This window comes from Filicampus tigris, chromosome 6 (genome assembly GCF_054856515.1).
Source record: "Filicampus tigris isolate MCC_2025a chromosome 6, RoL_Ftig_1.0, whole genome shotgun sequence".
Taxonomy (NCBI): domain Eukaryota; kingdom Metazoa; phylum Chordata; class Actinopteri; order Syngnathiformes; family Syngnathidae; genus Filicampus; species Filicampus tigris.
The window spans coordinates 20,227,465-20,247,253 of NC_141222.1; the positions used below are offsets into that span (position 1 = coordinate 20,227,465).

General features: G+C 40.6%; 2 protein-coding genes and 1 long non-coding RNA gene across 5 annotated transcripts; 1 reads left to right on the forward strand and 2 right to left on the reverse strand.

The window, feature by feature from the left end:
• Position 1: 1 nt before the first annotated feature.
• On the forward strand, positions 2–15,538 carry LOC147146166 (uncharacterized). Of its 3 annotated transcripts, none has more exons than XR_015087091.1 (6): positions 2–462; positions 1,676–1,894; positions 2,755–3,069; positions 8,021–8,246; positions 14,733–14,912; positions 15,146–15,538. It is a non-coding gene; the product is annotated as an uncharacterized LOC147146166 (long non-coding RNA). The 3 variants fall into 3 exon arrangements; XR_015087089.1 differs by having other exon boundaries at positions 3–462; positions 1,680–1,894; XR_015087090.1 differs by lacking the exon at positions 8,021–8,246 and having other exon boundaries at positions 1,680–1,894.
• Positions 1,080–8,229, reverse strand: LOC147146167 (hsp90 co-chaperone Cdc37-like). The gene is made up of 8 exons (XM_086032866.1): positions 8,061–8,229; positions 6,559–6,840; positions 6,394–6,493; positions 5,014–5,129; positions 2,933–3,055; positions 2,677–2,859; positions 1,806–1,877; positions 1,080–1,728 (listed from the first exon to the last, which is right to left on the reverse strand). The coding sequence occupies exons 1-8, from the start codon at positions 8,178–8,180 to the stop codon at positions 1,630–1,632; spliced, it is 1,095 nt and encodes a 364-aa protein (XP_085888992.1). The 5' UTR covers positions 8,181–8,229; the 3' UTR covers positions 1,080–1,629.
• Positions 9,261–19,284, reverse strand: LOC147146168 (intercellular adhesion molecule 4-like). Its single transcript, XM_086032865.1, has 5 exons — positions 19,027–19,284; positions 16,527–16,796; positions 14,564–14,890; positions 13,336–13,584; positions 9,261–11,974 (listed from the first exon to the last, which is right to left on the reverse strand). Exons 1-5 carry the CDS (start codon positions 19,100–19,102, stop codon positions 11,799–11,801), a joined length of 1,098 nt encoding a protein of 365 aa, XP_085888991.1. The 5' UTR covers positions 19,103–19,284; the 3' UTR covers positions 9,261–11,798.
• Between the last annotated feature and the right edge of the window lie 505 nt (positions 19,285–19,789).

The window sequence follows — 19,789 nt, forward strand, 5'->3', positions numbered from 1 at the left end:
TCAAGGCAAGTGCAACATAGAAGCGTTTCCTTCAAAATCCTGCACGGGCCATAAATCAAATGTACTAATTAATTACGACAACTACAAAAGGTGAAACGTCTGATTTGCACGATAGTGTCGTCGTGTTTGGAAGGCGCTGGCTGTGTTTGGAATATTATACTCTTCCCCTTAAATACTATCAAACCATCTTTCCACTTTAAAATAAAGGGAAATGCCATTAATCTGTTCCAGCCCAACAAAAAAAATAAACAAACGGGTGGTGCAAATGGTAGTTTGTGTAAATTAGTCGGAAACGTTAACGGCCGGACAAAAAGGCGGATAAACGGACGGCGGAAGGGTAACCCGGCTGCACGCGATAAACGGACTGCGAAATTTTTTTAAATACCCAGCTCTGCAAAATACATGGACAGTTTCAAGTAATTCACTCGCTGCAGTGAAGAGGATCAAGGATATACTATACCTGTATGTGTGTATTGATATTGTCTTTCTAGATGTGTTGCTCTCAGTTTGTTTTCAAATATCCGTTGCTTAAAGAGTTTTACCTACCGCAACATATAGCTTCGTTAGCCCATGTATGGTGTTTTACATTGTGTGTTAGCATTAAGCTAGCGGACATTTGTAAGTTGTACTGTATATGGTTTGGCAAATAAGTCTGTTTTACAAAACGAATACAAACAACGTACTGTAGTTTATTTACATGTTTGTATGCTTGAGAGTATTGTTATAGTGTCTATATTACATGTGTTGCTCTCAGTTTGGGTTCAAATATCCGCTGCTTAAAGAGTAATATACTGTAACGTAGATTCTAGTTGCGCTAGCACATGTATGGTGTTTTACATTAGCCTTAAGCTAGCAGACTGAGTTGTTTGTGATTTGTGATTAGGGTAAAAAGTGTGTTTTATAAAAAAATGAATACAAACAAAGCACTTTATTTCCATCTGTGCTGTAACGTGTTGCTATACCAGTGCTTCTCAAATTATTTTCTGTCATGCCCCCCCTAGCAAAAAGAAAACAATTCGCGCTCCCCCACCCCACCATCCACTCTCCACCGCAACTATAAATAAGCATTTGTCTATGAAATAGTTATCGGTACACCTCTGCATAACATCGTATCCTTGTTAACACAAAACACAGCACATCGCCATCTCGTTGCAAAACAAACCTACACTGTAAAGTTAACACTCGCTGCACACAAAGGGTGATTAGAGCGCCACTGCCAACTACTGGAGTGGATGTGCAATTACACGTAGTACGGCGGGAAAAAAGCATGTTCCCCAGGGTCACACGAGCCCCCCTCAGCATCGCATTGCGACCCCCGCCTGGGAGGCCCGCCCCACTATTTGAGAAGCACTGTGCCATACTAACATTAACGCAACCACAACTCATGAATTTGTCTCGTGCCAATCAAACAATGCCCTGGAAAATCCTTGTTCTGAATCGGCACAATGCGCCATGGATTATACTCTCAAATGACCATCGATTGTGATACACTGAGGGCACTATATAGGGCATAACCTATAGTCACTACACATTGGAATAGCACTACCAAATGGTGAATTTACTTTCTACTGTAGCCCACTATGTTGTAGTAGTGTGGATAGGCAGTGATTCCAAACACAACCCTAGTGTTTAATCCTCTTCCGCATCCTCTCCATCGCCTTCGTTCTCTCCCAAGTCAGGCACCCATAGTCCAGAGTCGATGCACCTTGTCAAGTGATACTTGGCTTCCTGTGGAGACCACCACGTCATCATCATCATCACATCATCATCATCATCATCATCATCATCACCATCCACCCACTCACATCAGGGTGCAGTTTGCCGATGACCTCGTGCAGCATCTCAATGTTCTTCTCATCGAAGCTCCGCTGCATGTCCTGACAGAGAAATGATGGTAGGTCAGAACCCTGTTTGAGCCAGGGGCGGAGCCATGGGTGGGCCTGGGTGTGCACAGGCCCGCCCACCCAGATTGACACATTGCCCACCCAGAGAGATTCATGAAATATATACTTTTACATTTTTAGTAAATTATTATGAAATAATTTTTGAATTTGTATTTCCTTGTGTGTGTTTTTTTAAATTTAATTGAATATTAAGATTGGCGTAATTGTGGTTGTCTAAGGAAGATCTGAACTTCATATTTTTCCAGTTTGTTATTTTATTTGAATATACGACGTGTCGGGACAGGAGGATTGTGCGAAGTGAGAGAAATATTCAGGCCCATCCTGATTTTTCCAGGCCCACCCATTAGCCACGTTCTGGCTCCGCCCCTGGTTTGAGCAGTGGTGTATGTGTATGTGTTTACAGTAGTCTGTGCCACACAACAGAATCAATATGCCGTTTGTTTGTGTGCAAACGGAGTGAAACAGGAAACTCTCAGAAGAGGCTCACAGGCAGGGTAAACAAACACTGTTAGCTGCAGTAACACAAGGGGAACAAATATCATTTAGTGTGGAACACAGACGCAGCCCAATTTTAATAAAATTACGATACAACAAATTAAGACCAACCAACCAAAATTAATCTTTTTTTTTTTTTTTGCATTGAACTACATTTCAATGTCGATTTGAATTCAATTAATTGTTGAGCCCTAATATTCCTGTATTTTAGCATCTCCGTGTATGCGTACCATCTGTGTACTTCTCTGCCGTATGTGTGCTTTGGTAGGACATTTACCTTGGGCAATGACTCGTAGACCTCGACGGGGTCTAGACCACCGGGGCCCAATCTTTTCTGCTTCTCCTCCTCCTCCAGCTCCTCCCTGGCCTCCTCCATACGCATCCGCGCACAGCTCCGCACGCGCTCCTTCAGCAGTTCCAGCTCGCGATACAACGCCTCCCGGTTCGACTGATCTGCGTTCTGTTGTGACGCATGCAAGTACGTCACCAGAGAGACCAAATTGAAGAGGAATCCCAATTTGACGTTTAATGACCTTCATACTTGAGAAGAACTGCCTGAAGCAGCCTCGCGGGTCCACCTTCAACGCTCGGCCCAAATCCAAGATGGACTGCATGACGATGGCCTGGTGGGCCACCTGCTCCATCAAGGCGTGCTTCTAAATAGGAAAAGGTACATTTTTTTTTCCATATTCTGTTTATATGTCATTTGACCAAGACAGAGCAATTGAGAAAATAGGATGAATTTCTGAAATGATTTTTTTCGTAGTTTTAATGTGTGAAGTTTCAAGCGAAGAGATGTTGCATGAGCTAAACAACTTCCAACGGACAAGGAAAACCGGTAGTAATTTGCTGTATTGCATTTTAACAGGAATGTTTCTTCCAAAATAGTCTTAATTCGTTGACTTTTCTGTTTCTCGGATTAATGGCAGAAATGCTGAAATGGTTAGCGTGCTGTAGACTAAGAGCAAACTAGCCATTAAGTTTTGCTAAATTACTCAATAGACAACATAACAAAGCATTTTATACAAACCTGTAAAAAAATGCCTTCGCAAACCTTATGAATTGAGGTTTGGTTCCCAGTCTGTCCTTTTAGAAGTGTCTATGTCCACTGTCACTGTACAACTATTTACAACATCAACTCCATTTATCGTCCTTAACTACAGGTGCTGCTAGAATAATTCCGATTTTTTTAAGGTAATAAAAAAAAACTGAACGTTTTGGGGAATATTTGGCAATAGTTCAGTTCAGTTCAGGTCAGCGATAGCTGTTGCCTCCAAGAAGTATCCTGGCACCAATTGTTTCCAAACATGAAATGATCTATAGTCACAGGCCGAGCAATTAAATGCTCTTCCACTAGATGGCAGAAGATACAATGAATACATTGATCAACATGTTGCCATTCATACAGCAGCTTTATGTTCAACTCAACAGGCCCACATTTCATACTAGTACATTTATGAGTAAACTGAGCTGAGCTCAGAATTTCACCATGCAGTTGTACCGTGACTTATGCATGAACCATCGTGGGAGTTTTCATCCCTTGTTTTTACTTTGTGTTGTTGGACAACAGTTTAGCTGCAAGCAGGGGCGGAGCCAGAACGTGGCTAATGGGTGGGCCTGGAAAAATCAGGGTGGGCCTGAAAATTTCTCTCACTGAGCACAATCCTCCTGTCCCGACACATCGTATATTCAAATAAAATGACAAACTGAATAATATGAAGTTCAGATCTTCCTTAGACAACCACAATTATGCCATTCTTAATATTCAATAAAATAAAAATAAAAACACACACAAGGAAACACAAATTCAAAAACAATTTAACCTCCTAAGGCTTAGTGGACAGCACTTTCTAGCTCTTGTGTCCACAAGCCTGTGCATTGTGGAACTGTGGGTGTTTTGGGCACATGTGTGGGCACTTACACTGCCATCTTGTGGTCTCAGAAGAGTATTACATACTACAGTCAAAATGCAGTATACAAAATACACTACGATACAATACAAAAAAACTAAAAGACGATGCTTCGTTTTTCTTCTAATTAGGTTCCAATAAGCCCAAATAGCAAAAAGAAATAAAAAATGCATGTAAAAAAACAACAACTTGGGCCTTAAAAGTATATATTTCATGAATCTCACTGGGTGGACAGTGTGTCAATCTGGTTGGGCCTGTGCACACCCAGGCCCACCCATGGCTCCGCCCCTGGCTGCAAGCGAGATTGAAATATGTCATAGCTTGAGTGAACTAAAAAAAAAATGGCACAGTTAACCAATTCTCCAGTAGTAATGGCGGACTCAAGACGATCGCGGGACTTTGGAAATACGTGGGGGTAGTGGTTGTGGTCTTTGAACGAGTTGATCGTGTTATATGGTTAAGATACCGCAATGTCTTTGCATGTGGGCAAAGAGAGCCAAAGTCACCAATGCACTTTCAGCCGCTTATTGAATGGGACAAAGAGTCAAACACGCGAATACAAATTGGGAACACTTGAAAAGAGCTGCTGTAGGCCACAACCTTCTCCCAGACACTCACGCGCCAACTAACACACTCCAGCTCCTGATGTCACTTACCAGGCCACGCCCCTGAAAAGCACACATCAAACACCGGAATTGACTTACCTCATCTATCTCATAGTCAATACAGAGGACGACAAGGCAGTTTGCTGTCTCCTCACACACAAGATGTGGATTGTCCGACAGATACTTCTGGCTGTCGTCATAGCGCCGCATCATCCCTGGTGTACATAAACACACACGCACAATTAAAAAAATAAACCTAGAGTTTAATTTCACGACTACTGCGACACAAACTCGCCAGAAGTTACATTGTCTGTTGCCGCACCGGCCAAGAGCAGTGACAATGCTCTGGTCACGCACGGATTGCTGCAATATTTTCCGCACAGCAATGTCTCCATGCGTGATTCTCATTGTGTCGCATTTAAAGGCAATGAGAGTCAGCTGCTTTGATTGGCGGCCAATGGAGTTGAAAGTGTTCACCCGCACAACGGCGCAGACCTCCCTTTTTTAAAAAAATACACTGGTTTCCAGATGTCTGTGAAATTACAAACACCAGGTTTAATCTGCCTCCGCGCAGATGTACGCCACACGCCATGCTGTCTATGTAAAAAGGGCCCCATATTAAGGGTCACCAACATTTTTGAAACTGAGAGCTACTTCTGTGGTACTGATTTACACAAAGAGTTCCCAGTTTAATACACACTTCTGAAAAAAACAATCCTCAAAATGCAAATAATGCTAATAATTTATATTTATCTATGTGAAGACACTGATCATGTTTATAATTTCCCACAATAAGTATCAACAATCAATTAAAGGAAAAAGTCAACCCAAACATATTTTTTTCAAGAATATGTTCTATGCAAGCCTACTAGTTGAAACAAGGCATTCTGATAAATATTGCCTTTGTGAAATAAGAGTTAATCCACCCATTTTTAACCATCCCTGGGGGCGGCTATTTTGTCACTTCTGTCGACTGAAAATGACACAACTACTCAGGGCTCAGGTAACGACCAATCACGGCTGACCTGTTTTCTGAAGCTGAGCCGTAATTGGTTGCTATCTGAGCCATGAGGGTGTGTGATGTCATTTTCAGTCGACAGAATTGACAAAATGGCTGCTCCCAGAGATGGCTAAAAAGGGGTGGATTTTGCTGCTTAACTCATATTCCACACACGCAATATTCATCAGAATGCCGTGTTTCAACTTGTGGGCCTGCTGGAAACATATTCTTGAAAAAAAAAGTGTTTGGGTTGTTTTCCGCTTTAATAAGATAGCAAACAGATTAATGTCAATATGCAACACTTAAGTCAAAAGGCAGCGCTGTCGAAGAAACGCTGTCGATAATGGATGGATGGCTGTTTTGGAGGCGTTTTATCATCTCTGTGGGTTTATATTTGTTTTGGGTCAAATGAAGACAAATACAGTAAATAAGTGAACGATGCGTTGTTTGTCACAGAAAGTCAAGCGGTTTTCTTTTACCAAAGTGTTTTATTTCCTTGGCGTACTTCTCCACAAAGCTCTTGTGCTTCTCCACTTGTTCCTGCTGCGTCTCTTCCTTGGCTTTCATGTTGACAATACTCTACAAGACATACATATTTGCATGATGGCCGCTTGCAAGCATTTGGATGAGTATTGTCGTCTTACCCTGCTGAAAGCCTCTTTGCTGATGGTGTCCACGTTCCAGGGAAGCTTTTTCTCCTTGCGCCTATGTTCCTCCGTCATCTCCTCGAGCAATCTTTTGTCCTTGCTCAGTTTTTTCACCTCGGCCCGGACCTCGGTCAGGTCGGCCTCCTCCGCCTCTGCCCTCCCTTCCTCCATGGCTCGGAGTCGTCCCTGGGCCTCCTCCAGGAGCCTGTCGCATTCTGCGAGGTTACTCTCCAGGTCTTCTCCTCTCTGTTGGAACGCAGCCATCTTCTCCAGACGTACCTGTGTTTCCCACGGAATCATCGTAGGCTCATAAAACTCCCAAATTGTGTTTATTGCTGCGTGTGATAAATGTACCTCGTGAGGGAGAAGCACAATTGTCATTGTAGATTATTTAGGGCAGTTCAACACTATGTTTAGATTCCAATCAGAATCAAAAGCAGAATCATCTATATTGGCCAAGTACATGAAAATTTAGATCTGGAAGTTGGGGTCTCTTTAGTACTATAGTGTTTAGTGAATGAACGGGCGTTCACTATATAGCAAAAAAGACGACAACGATATTCAGGACATATACACCAATGTACAAACTAGAGAGTCAATAAAGCAGAAGTCAACCCAAACATTTTTTTTTTCCAAGAATATGTTCCATGCAAGCTCACTAGTTGAAACAAGGCATTCTGATAAATATTGCGTTTGTGGAGTAAGAGTTAATCCACTCGTGTTTAGCCATCTCTGGGGGTGGCCATTTTGTCACTTCTGTCAACTGAAAATGACATCACAGTGTCTCAGGGCTTAGGTAACGACCAATCACAGCGCACCTGTTTTCTGAAGCTGAGTCATGATTGGTCGTTATCTGAACCCTGAGCATTTGTGACATCATTTTCAGTCGACAGAAGTGACAAAATGGCCGCCCCCTGAGATTGCTAAAAACGGGTGGATTTTGCTGCTTAATTTATATTCCACAAACGCAATATTAATCAGAATGCCTTGTCTCAACTAGTGGGTGTGCACAGAACATATTCTGGAATAAAATATGTTTTGGTGGACTTCCCACTTTAAGTAACATCAAGTGTACAACAGTTCAGTCGTAGGCTTTTAACAATCAACTATCTAATGAAAAAGAAACCAGCTAGGGGGTAATACTGTATACAGACAAATGACTTCTTTGTTCTTCTAAGGATTAAAACAATTTTCTCTGAAAACGAATTTGTTATCAGAACATTAGGCCGTTTTTTCTCGAAATTGTGTAACTTTTGAATTGGCATTTAGGGGTGCTCATGGTAGTTATGTTTAACTAACGTTTATAGGATTCTAGAGGTGGTCCTGCTAGGGGTCATTGGACCCTGAAATGCTGCTAGATGGGGATTGGGTTGGGGGCGTCTACTACTACTTCAACTATTACTAAAGTGTCTACAGTACAGGTGAAACTAACCAAGGTGTATTAACTGACTCCAAACAGATTCCACACAAAACATCTGTTACATGGATTTCGTCCTGACCCGGTGTCTCATCCGAAACAAGCTCGGCGTGTCGACGTAAGGGTTGGTGACGTCATCGTCATCCGAAACGTCGATGTGATCCCAGGCGCTGTAGTCGATACCTGCCCCAGTCCCGCTCATCCTGCTGTTCAATTGTGTTCAGCGGCGATGTTCTAACCAACATGGTGACTTCAAACTACGCTAAAGGCAAGTTAAACGTCACTCTGATCCTCTTAGCGAGCCACAAGCTGTTTACACAAATCCTATTTTTGACTTTTGCTTAGCTGGTAGTAATGAGCCCTGACGTTGTGTTATCAGTGATACCTAGTTGGTGGAAGCCAGCGTTATGTCTTTAGCTGACCAGTGAGGTTTCAGGATATTGATCATGTATACTTAAAAAGGTGGCTCATTCATCCGAGCTAACAAACCCTTTATTGTCGCTGTCATGTGAAAAACACTTATCTCCATTTTTTTTTCACTTTCTTATTTTTACATGAATCACGTTTCCGCGTTACAGACATCGCATTAAAGTGAAAATTAAAACAGAATCAAAAATTGGAGATACGTGTTTTTCACAGGACAGCGACGTCATGTTATGTCAACACATAAGGCTCTATTTTGGTGACGGGCATAAATCTGGCACGTCGGAAATATGCATGGAGGTGGGTTGGACCTGATGTCAGTAATTTCACTAATGAGTGCAAGCCGGTGCATCGGAAAGAGGGAGGGGGTGCGTTGCTGTGGGCGTGGTCACAGATGACTCCAGTCAAAGCGGCTCCTTTAATAATTCCCTTTGAATGCCAAGCACTAAAGTCTTGGCAAGGTGGAAGCATATCTGTGCCATAAGGTGGGCATTTGGATAACAATAATAGTAATGATAATAATGTATAACTTTCAAATTTCAATCTTAATATTTAATATTAGCCATCCATTTTCTATTCTATATCACTTGCAAGCTTATCCATTCCCTTGAACCACTACACCATGGTTGACATGAAATTGATATTTGCTAAAAACCAAACTTAAATCATTTGACAAATGTGACTGTGGTACTATACATTATTACACTTAATTGTCATTTATTTTGATTGTAATTTTCATTTGTGCAATAATACATTATTGCTTCTAACTTATTCAGGCTAGTGAACCGCTACACCATCAGTGACTTAAGTTAATGTTAAGTACAATAATCAAATAATTCAACAACTATGACACCACGCATTATATTGTGTCATTATTCGTTTTATTTCAATTTCAACAGTGCAGTAATACAGTTTCCGTTTTATGCAATGCAACAGAAATGTTTTTTTTTATCAAATTATACATACATACTGACATAAAAAAATATATCACTCATGTTGCGCAGCAGTGGCCACCACAGGTGTTGTTCTCACAGTACTTATTATTCATAGTGACATAAAGTACGCCCCATTAATTAACCTCAGGATGCAAACAAAATACTGACAGGGCAATAACTCTCAAGGACAGGATGTGCAGTTGTTTCCAGCCTTGTATTCCCTGTGAGAACATATCTGCCACTTCAATGATATCATATATATAAAAAAAAAAAAAAAAAAGTTGGGTTTATGTTAACATGCAGTAATAGTGCGAGCGTTGGAATTCAGCATGCCATTAAGACAGCAGCAAATTGAATACAGCAAACCGTGCTGAACAAAGGTCATCAGTTCAGTTGTATCCAAGACATTAATCTGTGATTTAGTATTAAAAGTGAACTTTCTTATCACATTCATAGAAATACTTTAGATATTCCTGACTCATGTCGGAAACACACGATTTGTTGTGTAGTGCGAAAAAGCTTCCTGCAAGGCATTACTGTCGGGATAAACAGGAAAGCAAAAGGACTTCCTGCAGATACCGGTACTTTATTACCTTTGGGAGTCATGGCCCTTTCCCTTGTTGTCAGTGTTACACTACAAAGAAAGGTCAGTCATTTCACAAAAAATGTTTGATCATATTAATAAGTGACGTTTCCTTGCCCCTTTAAAAAGAAGAAGAAAAAGCTTTATCTTTAAACAGTGTAAAAAAAAAACCAAACAGAAAAACATTTTCACTTCTGCTCCCAAAGCCACTTTCACTTAGCAACTAGTGCAATTTGGTAGTCTTGTTTATTAGTAGACCCACAAAAAAAGTCTACACAACTCATGCCCGAAAAGAAACAGGAAGTGTGCCGATTTGACTTAAAGCAGTCATTTTTGGGTCCTTTTGGCTAACTAACCACTCCTAAAGATTTTACCAGACCAAATTTGAACCACGGCTACTAGGCAGACGGGCGAGGCTAAATTGTGAGCCATTTGCATTTTTGACATTGTAACTCCACGAAATCCAAGCTCAGTCAACGTATGTCACCGCTTGCAGCTTGACATTACGTGTGCATTTCTTTCCCTTCAGGTTTAAAAAATGACAATTTGATTTGTGTCCGACCATAAAATGCAGCAAGAGATCTCGGAGGTAAAGTGACAAAAATGATGAAACATGATTTGAAATGTGAGCTTACAGTATTTCTAAAAAAAAAAAAAAAAGTGCAATTAAATTAGATTTTTTTAATAACTTTATGCTGAGTGAGCTTAACCCTTCTTTAAAATAGAAAAATAATACCAGTGGATATGCAGTGAACTCCCATATTATTGTAATATTTATAATAATGGTAACTATTAATAGTAACTGATGCCCACCCAAAAAGCTGTGTAAATGCTTAAATTTCCCTCAAGATGGTGCCAAAGCACTCATTTTCTTCTAGACAAGGCTATGGCCTGACTAAATGAAGCTTCTTCCCTCACTTCAAAGTAGTTGCTTGGCAACAAGATGCCGCCATAAGGCCCCTAAAGCGATATTTTTATTACACATGGTTATGGTTTAAGCACAAAAACAGCAAAAAGGAATGAATGACAGATGATAGGCACATTCACAAAAGCCCATCTGTGAAAATCTGGACTTCTTTGTATACAGCAGTGCCTTAAGTTACGAATTCAATGTGCTCCATGATGAGATTCATAACTCTAAATACCAGTACCCCAAATCATCTTTTCCCATTTAAAAGAATGGAAATCTCAATAGTCCGTTCCAGTCTTAAATGTGTTTTTTATTATTAGGAAAATAATATTGATATTGTACATTCTAAAAACACGGTAATAACATAATTCATCGGAATGTACAGAATTATATGTGTGGCCACCTGGTAGCAATTTAATTAATATACACATACGGCTATCCTTGAGACGGGGGAGAACTTCTCAGTAAGATGCAGTAATATTAGTGGTCAGGGGATAAAGAATCTAGGCCTAAAGTTTTTTTATTTTTTTTATTGCCTGCCTAAATGTGTTTCTCTACTGTTCAACCATCCGTTGCTACAAGTGTCATAACACTGCAACACCGGTGCTACTCATTGTAAAACTATGGAGTTTTACATTGCTTGTTAACATCAAGCTAAGTCGGCTTTACTAACACAAAGCAATGTGGTTGTGGTTGTGGTTGCACATCGTGTACATCGCACGTCAGGTTGATCTTATCTCAAGGCACCACTGTATTAAAAAAAAAAAAAAAAAAAAATGTAACCGGGACACTGCATTGAAATAAATGCAGCAACAGCAGCAAAGAACACTTATGAAGACCACATACGCTCAACAACAACAATTCAAATGTGGACCTCATATTGTAGGTGGTAGCTTTGTGCCTTAGATTGACTTGCGCAAATATTTGTAGAAACAGCAACACCTTCATAACTTGTTGCATACCTCCCCCTCAAAACTCCTCAGTGGGTAGGGCCACTTGCTGGTTGCGAAGACGAAACACATCCTTCATGCTGTACTGTCCAGTCCGGCTAAATCTGTAGTAATGGACGCACGCCACAATGATGACGAGGACCACAAGAGCGACGACCGCTGCTACCACCGCAAAAATAATATTTATGTAGTTGACTGCAAAGAGAGGGAACAAAGGGTGACAAATTTGACATCGGTAGAAGTGAAGTCAAATAGTAAAACGGATGCAATGATGGATCAAATTAGTGATTTCGACCAACTGTACGTATACGAGGGCAGTGATTCTCAAACTACGGAGTACAGTAATAATACAGTCTATTTAAGAGTAAATAAGGGAGTATTTCTTACATTTAAAGAGTATTTAGCTAACCTTTAGGGAATACTTTGTATATTGAAGTGTATTTAGGTAACTCTTAGAGGGAACATTTAAGTAGATTTAAGAGTATTCGGCCGATTTAATAAGTATTTCAGTAGATTTAAGAGTGTGTAGGTAGCTTTGAGTGAGTACAGTGCATTTTTTAGAGTATTTAGGTAAATTTTAAGGTGTATTTCATTAAATTTGAGAGTATTTAGGTAACTTGTAAGGAGTACTGCAATAGATTTTAGAGTATTCGGGTAACTTGTAGGGAGTATTACAGTACATTTTAAGAGTATTAAGGTAAGTGTCATGGAGTATTTTGTAGATTAAAGGAAGTATTACAATCAATTTAAGAATATTTAGGCAACCTTTAGGGAGTATTTAAGTGGATGTAAGGGTATTTAGGGAGTATTACAGTAGATTTAAGAGTATCTACAGTAGGTAACTTTTATGGAGTTTTAATTATTAGGTATTTATATTTAGGTAACTTTTGGGGAGTATTACAGTAGATTTACGAGTATCTACAGTAGGTAACTTTTATGGAGTTTTAATGATTAAGTATTAATACTTAGGTAACTTTTGGGGAGTATTACAGTAGATTTAAGAGTATTTAGGTAATTTGCGGAAGGATTTTAGTAGATTTAAGAGTATTTAGGTAACTCTTTAGGAGCAATGCAGTAGATTTAAGAGTGTTTTACTTTAAGGGAGTTTGCAGTAGATAAAAAAACATTTAGTTGACTTTTGGGAAGTATTTGAGTTTGTCCAGGAGTGTTTAGGTCACATTGTACATGAAAACTTGCTAATTACTATGCAACTGCATTTTAATGTTGGTGATTATGGTGGCACTTGAAGAGCCAAGTATTTTTTCGAGTTGGTACTTCAACGACACACCAATGCTGCAGTACTCCTGATTTTGTGGAATCCATGTGGATTAGTTCAAGTCCTTCTCTTTATTTCTATTGTACAAGGCGCTGGTTGTCATGAACAAGTTGGGAAATTAACCGTGCATTATTTATATGACCCATAACCAAGTGTGCCGTGCACATTCTTGACTTTGTCTGTTTCAACGGGTTGTGTCACTATTAATCAATAACGAATAAGGAGCGATCACATGACAGTAATTGTTCGTACGCCCTTCACGTAAAATTAATCAACTCACCCTGCACATCCACGTTAAACTCAACAGCCGTCCTTCCCATCTTGTTGCTCATAGAACAGATGTACAGCCCTTTATGCTCCGTGGTGACAGAGTCCACTGAGAAGACATCGCCTTTGAAAGTAGCGGCTGACGGGAGAATCCACGTGACCGAGGGTCTCGGGTTGCCCTTGGCGGAGCAGTTGAGGTGAAGGGGATCCCCCACCGTGAGGCTGATTGGGCCATAAGCACGTCCGTTGAAGTGAGGCTTATCTGTGTGTCGATTGAGACAAAAAGACATTGGAGCGCTTGTGACTGCTAAAAATGCCACAGCGGTAAGGCAAGATATACAAAAGTAACCCGTGAGAATTTTCAGTTAGCGATTTATTATGTTATGCCTCCGGTTCAAGGCAGTTTCAACAAAGCCCTCGCCGCACTCTGACACTTGCTCACACAGTACGTGATTCACGATTCATCTCGCCAATTATTGGAAAGAAATATTGAAATGATCAAATGTATTCTATGTCAATAATGACCTCAAATCTTTTGTTTTAGAGGAAGAGAAAGTGGACCTTGTTGCTTTTTCTCACTCTCTCTGATATTGTATTATTGTGTCACTTTACTATGAGACAATGGCGTTACATGCACTGGGCACAAAGTGTAATTCATGATTGCACCTTAAATTATAGGGAAAAAAAAGAAAAGGAAAAAAAACACTAGAAATAATCCACAATCGCAAATGTCCATGGTTTGCGCACATGCATACACAATGTATGATCCATACTTGCTCAATGTCTACTTGGACCCAAAACCTTTGAATGGACTCTGAACTGCCTACATGTCCAATCCCCTGCTCGTTGCACAGCAAAGGCACCATTATGCTACTCAAATAGTGAAGTGAGTGGAATTTTTCTGCTATTTTGGTGAAAACATTTTTTCTTTTTTTACAGTCAGAAACTTTGTTTGTTTTCACTGGGGAAAAAAACTTTAGGAATGGGCTTCTGCCAGTAAAAATAAAACAAAACAAAACATTTTTCCCCCTTTTTTTGTGCTGGGAATGGGTTCCATACTTAGGGTATTATTTTTCACTTATTCACCGCCGTTGACGAATTTACTCGTCTTTTCACAGTCCAGCCATTCAATCCTAGGAATTTATTTAGATTTTTTTTAGTGTAAAAGAGGGTTTGTAAATGTCTAGCAGTGGATGAGTTAAGAGGGTGACGATATTTGAGACACATGCTGTCAGACTTACAGTGAACAGTGGTGGTGACAATATCAGACAGAGTATTGTACAGCACACTATCGGGTCTCATGTCCAGCTGGGCATCACAGATATAGTGGGCTCCATCGATCTCTTCGGTGGCGTTGATGACGTTCGTGAACATGCTGTCCGCCGGTTTCTTCTGCGTGTCGTTCTTAAGGTGGTGCTGACCAACTACGTTCTCCCCTTGGTAGAGGGTCACGATAAGGTTTTTGAGTGGAGCAACTTTCTCCACGCGGCAGAACAGCGTGTACTGTTGACCCTCCAGCATCGGCCCATCATGATTGAGAAACCCCACCTCGACCTTTTTGGGAAGATCTGCGAGGACACAAAGGGAAAGGTCGGTAAGATAACCAACGAAACACCCCCATTTTGACCACTTCCCTTTATGATTATTAATGACGCACGGTGATGAGACGGTATTGACCAAGTTACTTCCTAAAATGCAGTATCTAGTTACTGTCTACTGTCTACAAGAAAGTCATTTGATATATCACAATTTATGAATTGAGATGCATTAAACCGCGAAGTTTAACAATGCCAAAATAACAGATGATATTTTTTTGATTTCAGTGTTTTGAAGCTGTCCAGGCCCTGATGAAGAAAAGCAGGCCCAACTTCTAATGTTTCCTCTAGCATACTTTACGGTTGGGATGAGGTTTTTATGATGATAAACTGAACACCTTTTAAGCAAGATGTAGTGCACTGTGTTTTTTCCAAAATTGTTCAGTCTTAGTAGCATGAGTATTGTCAAATACCGCTGTGAAGTGTCAAACTGCTCATTTTTTGAAAATTCACTAGCATTTCTTCCCTTTACTAAGCAGTGGCTCTACACTTGTCACCTGTTTTCTGGGTATGGTCATGTGACGTTCGCACGCTGAGCCGTGATTGGTTACCCGAGCCCTGAGCACATGTGATGTCATTTTCAGTTGACAGTAAGTGGCAAAATGCATTTGTAAAGGTATTAATTATACATGAAAAATAATAAAGTTGTCAAATTAATTACGGCATCCACAAAATATGAACTTTTTACTGTTTAAAATGTCCTAAATAAGTAACGTAAGATTTTTTTTTGCCTTATAGTAGCCTGGTGAATTTCAGTCTTTGAAATAACTTTTGTGAGGCATGTCTCACATCAGCCTGTTCGTCATGTGCAGAGCAAATTCCAAAAGTTAAAAAAAAAAAATGTTTTAAAAAATCAGTCCAAGTAGCTCGAGTCCACACCTCCAAATTCACAATCCTATCGCGAAGCCTGGTGTGCTAAAACCTGACTCCCATTAGCCTTTTTGATGCCATTAAAAAGGTTCACCTTCTTTTTCCACATTCACTGGTAGTTTTTTTTGCATTTGTTTTACAGTCCGGACCCAGAGAAGTGAACATCTCCTCTCGAGAGAGTCTCGGAGTCTCTTCAAATCTTTTTACAAAAAGGTACAAGATTTGTTGTTAGTTTTAAAATATTTGACTGAAGCGTAGGAAAACTTTCTTGGTATTATTTGCGGGCATTATGCACTTAACACCAATCAGTGGTGTTGGAATCAGATTCAGTTTCTTCTGATAATGCATCAGGGCAGGGGCGGAGCTACATTCTGGCTCTCCAGCCACCCCACTGGCCACCCCCACCGCTAGGGGAAGATTTTGCTAAACGTGATTCTGTGGTGCAGATAATTAGTAGACAAGTAAGTAAGCAAGTAATACAATGTTAGAATAATTATAAAGAATTAAGAGAACCAAGTCAGACCTCACACATCCTCTGAGATGTGAAGACAGAGGCGCGCGCGTGTTCCATCTTAATGGCCACCCCCTAGTGAATCGTTGTCACCCTGACCATCCCTCAGTCAACCATTGACTGAGTGAATGGAATCGCGGCCAATTTTTAAATCCCAACCGGCGTTTATTATCGGCCCCAAAACAGTAAAGAAGAGATAAGAAGTAAGGTGAGAAAGGACAGTCTTACGGTAGACGGTGATGGGCAGAGTGCTACAACAGTGGGAGCCGTTGCCGTTGTTGTAGAAGCACATGATGGACGAAGGGTACGTATCCATTTTGTCCACCGTCCACAAAATGGTTGTCCCGTTTCGTTGATCTTTGCCGAGTGATTTTTCCAAACCAAACAACTTGTTGTGGCAAGCGTGTTGGCAAACGGAGCAGCTGGCAGACGTCGACTCGCCAAACATTACCGCCACACTGGGCGGACTGAACACAGGCTTGTCTATGCAGTTGTCATCTGGAAAACAAAGAGGATTTACAGTCAATTATTCTGAGATTTTGGCAAATGTTGTTAAAGCAAGAACCTTATTGAATTTTAATAATACAGTACAGCTCTGAGGTCACATGGAATATTTATATTTTTTATGAATACACTAAAATACCCTAATGGATATAGACATACAGTGGTGCCTTGCAATAAAAAGGGTAACCCAACTTACAACTTTTGTGACAAAAGAGCCATCGATCACCAATTTTTTGTTTTGACTTGCGATCACAAACTTGACATACAAGCGCTAGCCTTTTTCACATTTTGTATTCAAACCACAGAGCCTTCACTACCTAGCTAAAGGGAAACTCCAAAGGCACACGGGCTAACAATTAGCATCTGCGGCAGTGTTGCTACCCTTGAAGCAACAGATATCTGAACACAAACAACATGCAGACAGACCAACAACAATACCAACAGGGATATATTCCTTATCCTCTGCAAAGAATGACTAACATTATTGCCATCCTGAGAAGCCAAAGAGAAGCTGAGTCTTCAGCACAGTCTGTGTATGTCCGTCATATGCTGCCCCCAGGTGGCCAAAGCATGCACATCAGAATGAGCGGCAAAATGGGCATTGATGGAGAAAGTGTAACCAATTATTTCATTTAGAAAATTTCATTTAGTGCAATTTTTTATCTTAATGCTATTTTTTTTCAATTACAATTTATTGATTAACCAATTATTTCACGTTGGCTTTTTCTTGTTTTCTGTGACGCCACTACAGAAGCGTACAAGTAACGAGAGGAGGAAAAGCAGAAGCCCGAAAAAAAATGTGATGACCATTGAAACAGAAATGGAACTTTGCCGTGTCTTGTACGCATACACGTCTGTATTACCGCTTTCAGTTAAGAGACTCCCAGGCGCATGCAATTATTTCCCCACCGCATGTTTACATCATGTCATCAAAATTAAGGGTCACAAGAGTTGTGGCAGTATGAAAACGTCTTTTTTGACAGTTGATGATATTAAAATAAGCGACACATGCAGTCTCACTATAGGCAAGCTTCCCTCTCCCCATTTCCCATAAACTATGCACCCGTCACGTCGTCGAAAGTTCTTAGTGAGTCACAATTTATAGTTGCCTTTCGTCTGCTAGCTTAATGCTAATGCTAACGCATATCGGGAAACACATATAGCCCATTAAGCAACTGATATTTGAACATAAATGGGGCAGCAACACATTTAGACATTCAATGTAACAGTACTCAGTCATATATTTTTTATCCTCTGCCAAGAGCCGAGACGTGTATACTGTACTGTACACACGTCCATGTACAGTATATCGCTCTGTTAGTCTTGTACTGCTCCATGGTGGGCAAGGTGGGCAAGGTGGGCAGCAGGACAATGTCCATTCAACTGATGCCAAGTGTGACCCAAACTTAATGCGGGTAATGCGTTTTACTTGAAGCTTTACTTTAACAGTGGTTAACTTTAACTTACACTTTGCGGGACAGTTGATAACGGTCTCATTTTCATTTTGGGGAAGATTCCTTGCGTTCAATTCCCTTCTCATTCCACACTCAGCTACACATTGTCAAAGCGAAGGGTGAGAGCACCAGCTATTGTTTTTTCCTGTGTAATAATAGCAGCAGTTAACTTCTTTTTACACCTGTGTGACAGTCATGCAGTTTCATCTTTGACAAGCGCTCACTTCCCCACACGCCACAAGTTTGTCACGTTGTGAAAGTTCAAGGTGAGTACAAGTTTTGTTTGACATCCTTTCAGACTTAGATGAGAGTGGAGAATGTCAAAAACCTATCGCTGGCATCGGGCCAAAACCTCATAACTCAGAAATAGTCACTTTTCAGGAGACCCCAACAATGGCAAGTTTGTTCAACCATTCACATTGCATCGTGAAAGAGAGCAAGCCATTTTCACCACTTTAGATTGGATTATAATGTACAAAAGTAACACCCATGCCCAAATTCACCGACTTGGGAGGTTTTTCAGTGATTTAAAACTTTGCCTGCAATAAAGGCTAAAGGCTATTATGATGGCAAACAGTTTGATCCTGAAACAGACCAATAAATACATTATCACTGGTATCCTTTTGGACTAATTACGCAACACCCAGTGGCATTTATATTTACTAACTCATTACATAAAAACATTCACCGTCATTACTCTCTGTTGTCTAATAGAAGAATATTTTCAAGTTCATCTTAGCCTCGAGGAAGGCTCAAGTGCTTTAACTTACCACAGCCGAGCACATGGAAGTCGCTCAGAAAGCCAGACAGTGAAAGAGCAGCCCAAAATATATAACAGGAAAACATTCTTCTATCTTGTTTCTGAGTCGCCTGATTTAAAAAAAGAGTGCAGCCTCGACTGAGTGGAAAGTGAAAGTAACAGCTCTTGTGTCCCCCACGCACCTTGCATCTACAGCATTGAAGTGCTCAAATAATGCCTCCCTCAGTCGGTCACACCAGTCACATGACTCGAGACAGAATGAACGGCAGTCTCGGAAAAGTGAGCCTTTCTGAGAAATTCGGCTTCTTCTCAACAGAGAATGACTCACAATCACAGATAAGGAGTGAAATCCCCGTACACACACACACACACACACACAGAGCTGCGCAAACACATGTATCGAGCCTTATCTCATATGCACTGTAAATCCTATTTTTACTTTGGAATTGTAAGTGTTTTCACACTGGTTGGCAGGGCGCCAGCTTCCCATTTCACATTCCTTGAAAGGCTCCCTCCCACGTTTACGGGAAAACATGCGAGACCTCTACACACTCCCCAAGCTTCGACTATCCAGAGATTAAGTGGGGAGGAGTACCGCAAGGCACTGAAATGAGAACATTTGCTGAAATTTTAACTTTATTTTCTACCAGTTGTGGAAGGAGTACAAGGCAAAATGATGTGAGACAAATTCATTTTTGAATCCAAACGTTATATGATTGGACAGGGGCAGTACGAAGAATAAAAAATTGCGGCCTCGTTTTGGATGAACTCTT

What these genes read in the sequence shown, in the direction of transcription:
- LOC147146167 (XM_086032866.1), bottom strand. Translation starts at nt 8,180, where the DNA reads ATGAGCGGGACTGGGGCAGGTATCGACTACAGCGCCTGGGATCACATC. An exon ending in TGTTTCGGATGAGACACCGG is followed by an intron (nt 6,841 to 8,060) that starts GTCAGGACGAAA and finishes TGGGAAACACAG; the next exon opens with GTACGTCTGGAGAAGATGGC. An exon ending in AGTTCTTCTCAAGTATGAAG is followed by an intron (nt 2,860 to 2,932) that starts GTCATTAAACGT and finishes GCGTCACAACAG; the next exon opens with AACGCAGATCAGTCGAACCG.
- LOC147146168 (XM_086032865.1), bottom strand. Translation starts at nt 19,102, where the DNA reads ATGTTTTCCTGTTATATATTTTGGGCTGCTCTTTCACTGTCTGGCTTT. An exon ending in CTTCCATGTGCTCGGCTGTG is followed by an intron (nt 16,797 to 19,026) that starts GTAAGTTAAAGC and finishes TTTGTTTTCCAG; the next exon opens with ATGACAACTGCATAGACAAG. An exon ending in TCTGCCCATCACCGTCTACC is followed by an intron (nt 14,891 to 16,526) that starts GTAAGACTGTCC and finishes GTGTCCTCGCAG; the next exon opens with ATCTTCCCAAAAAGGTCGAG.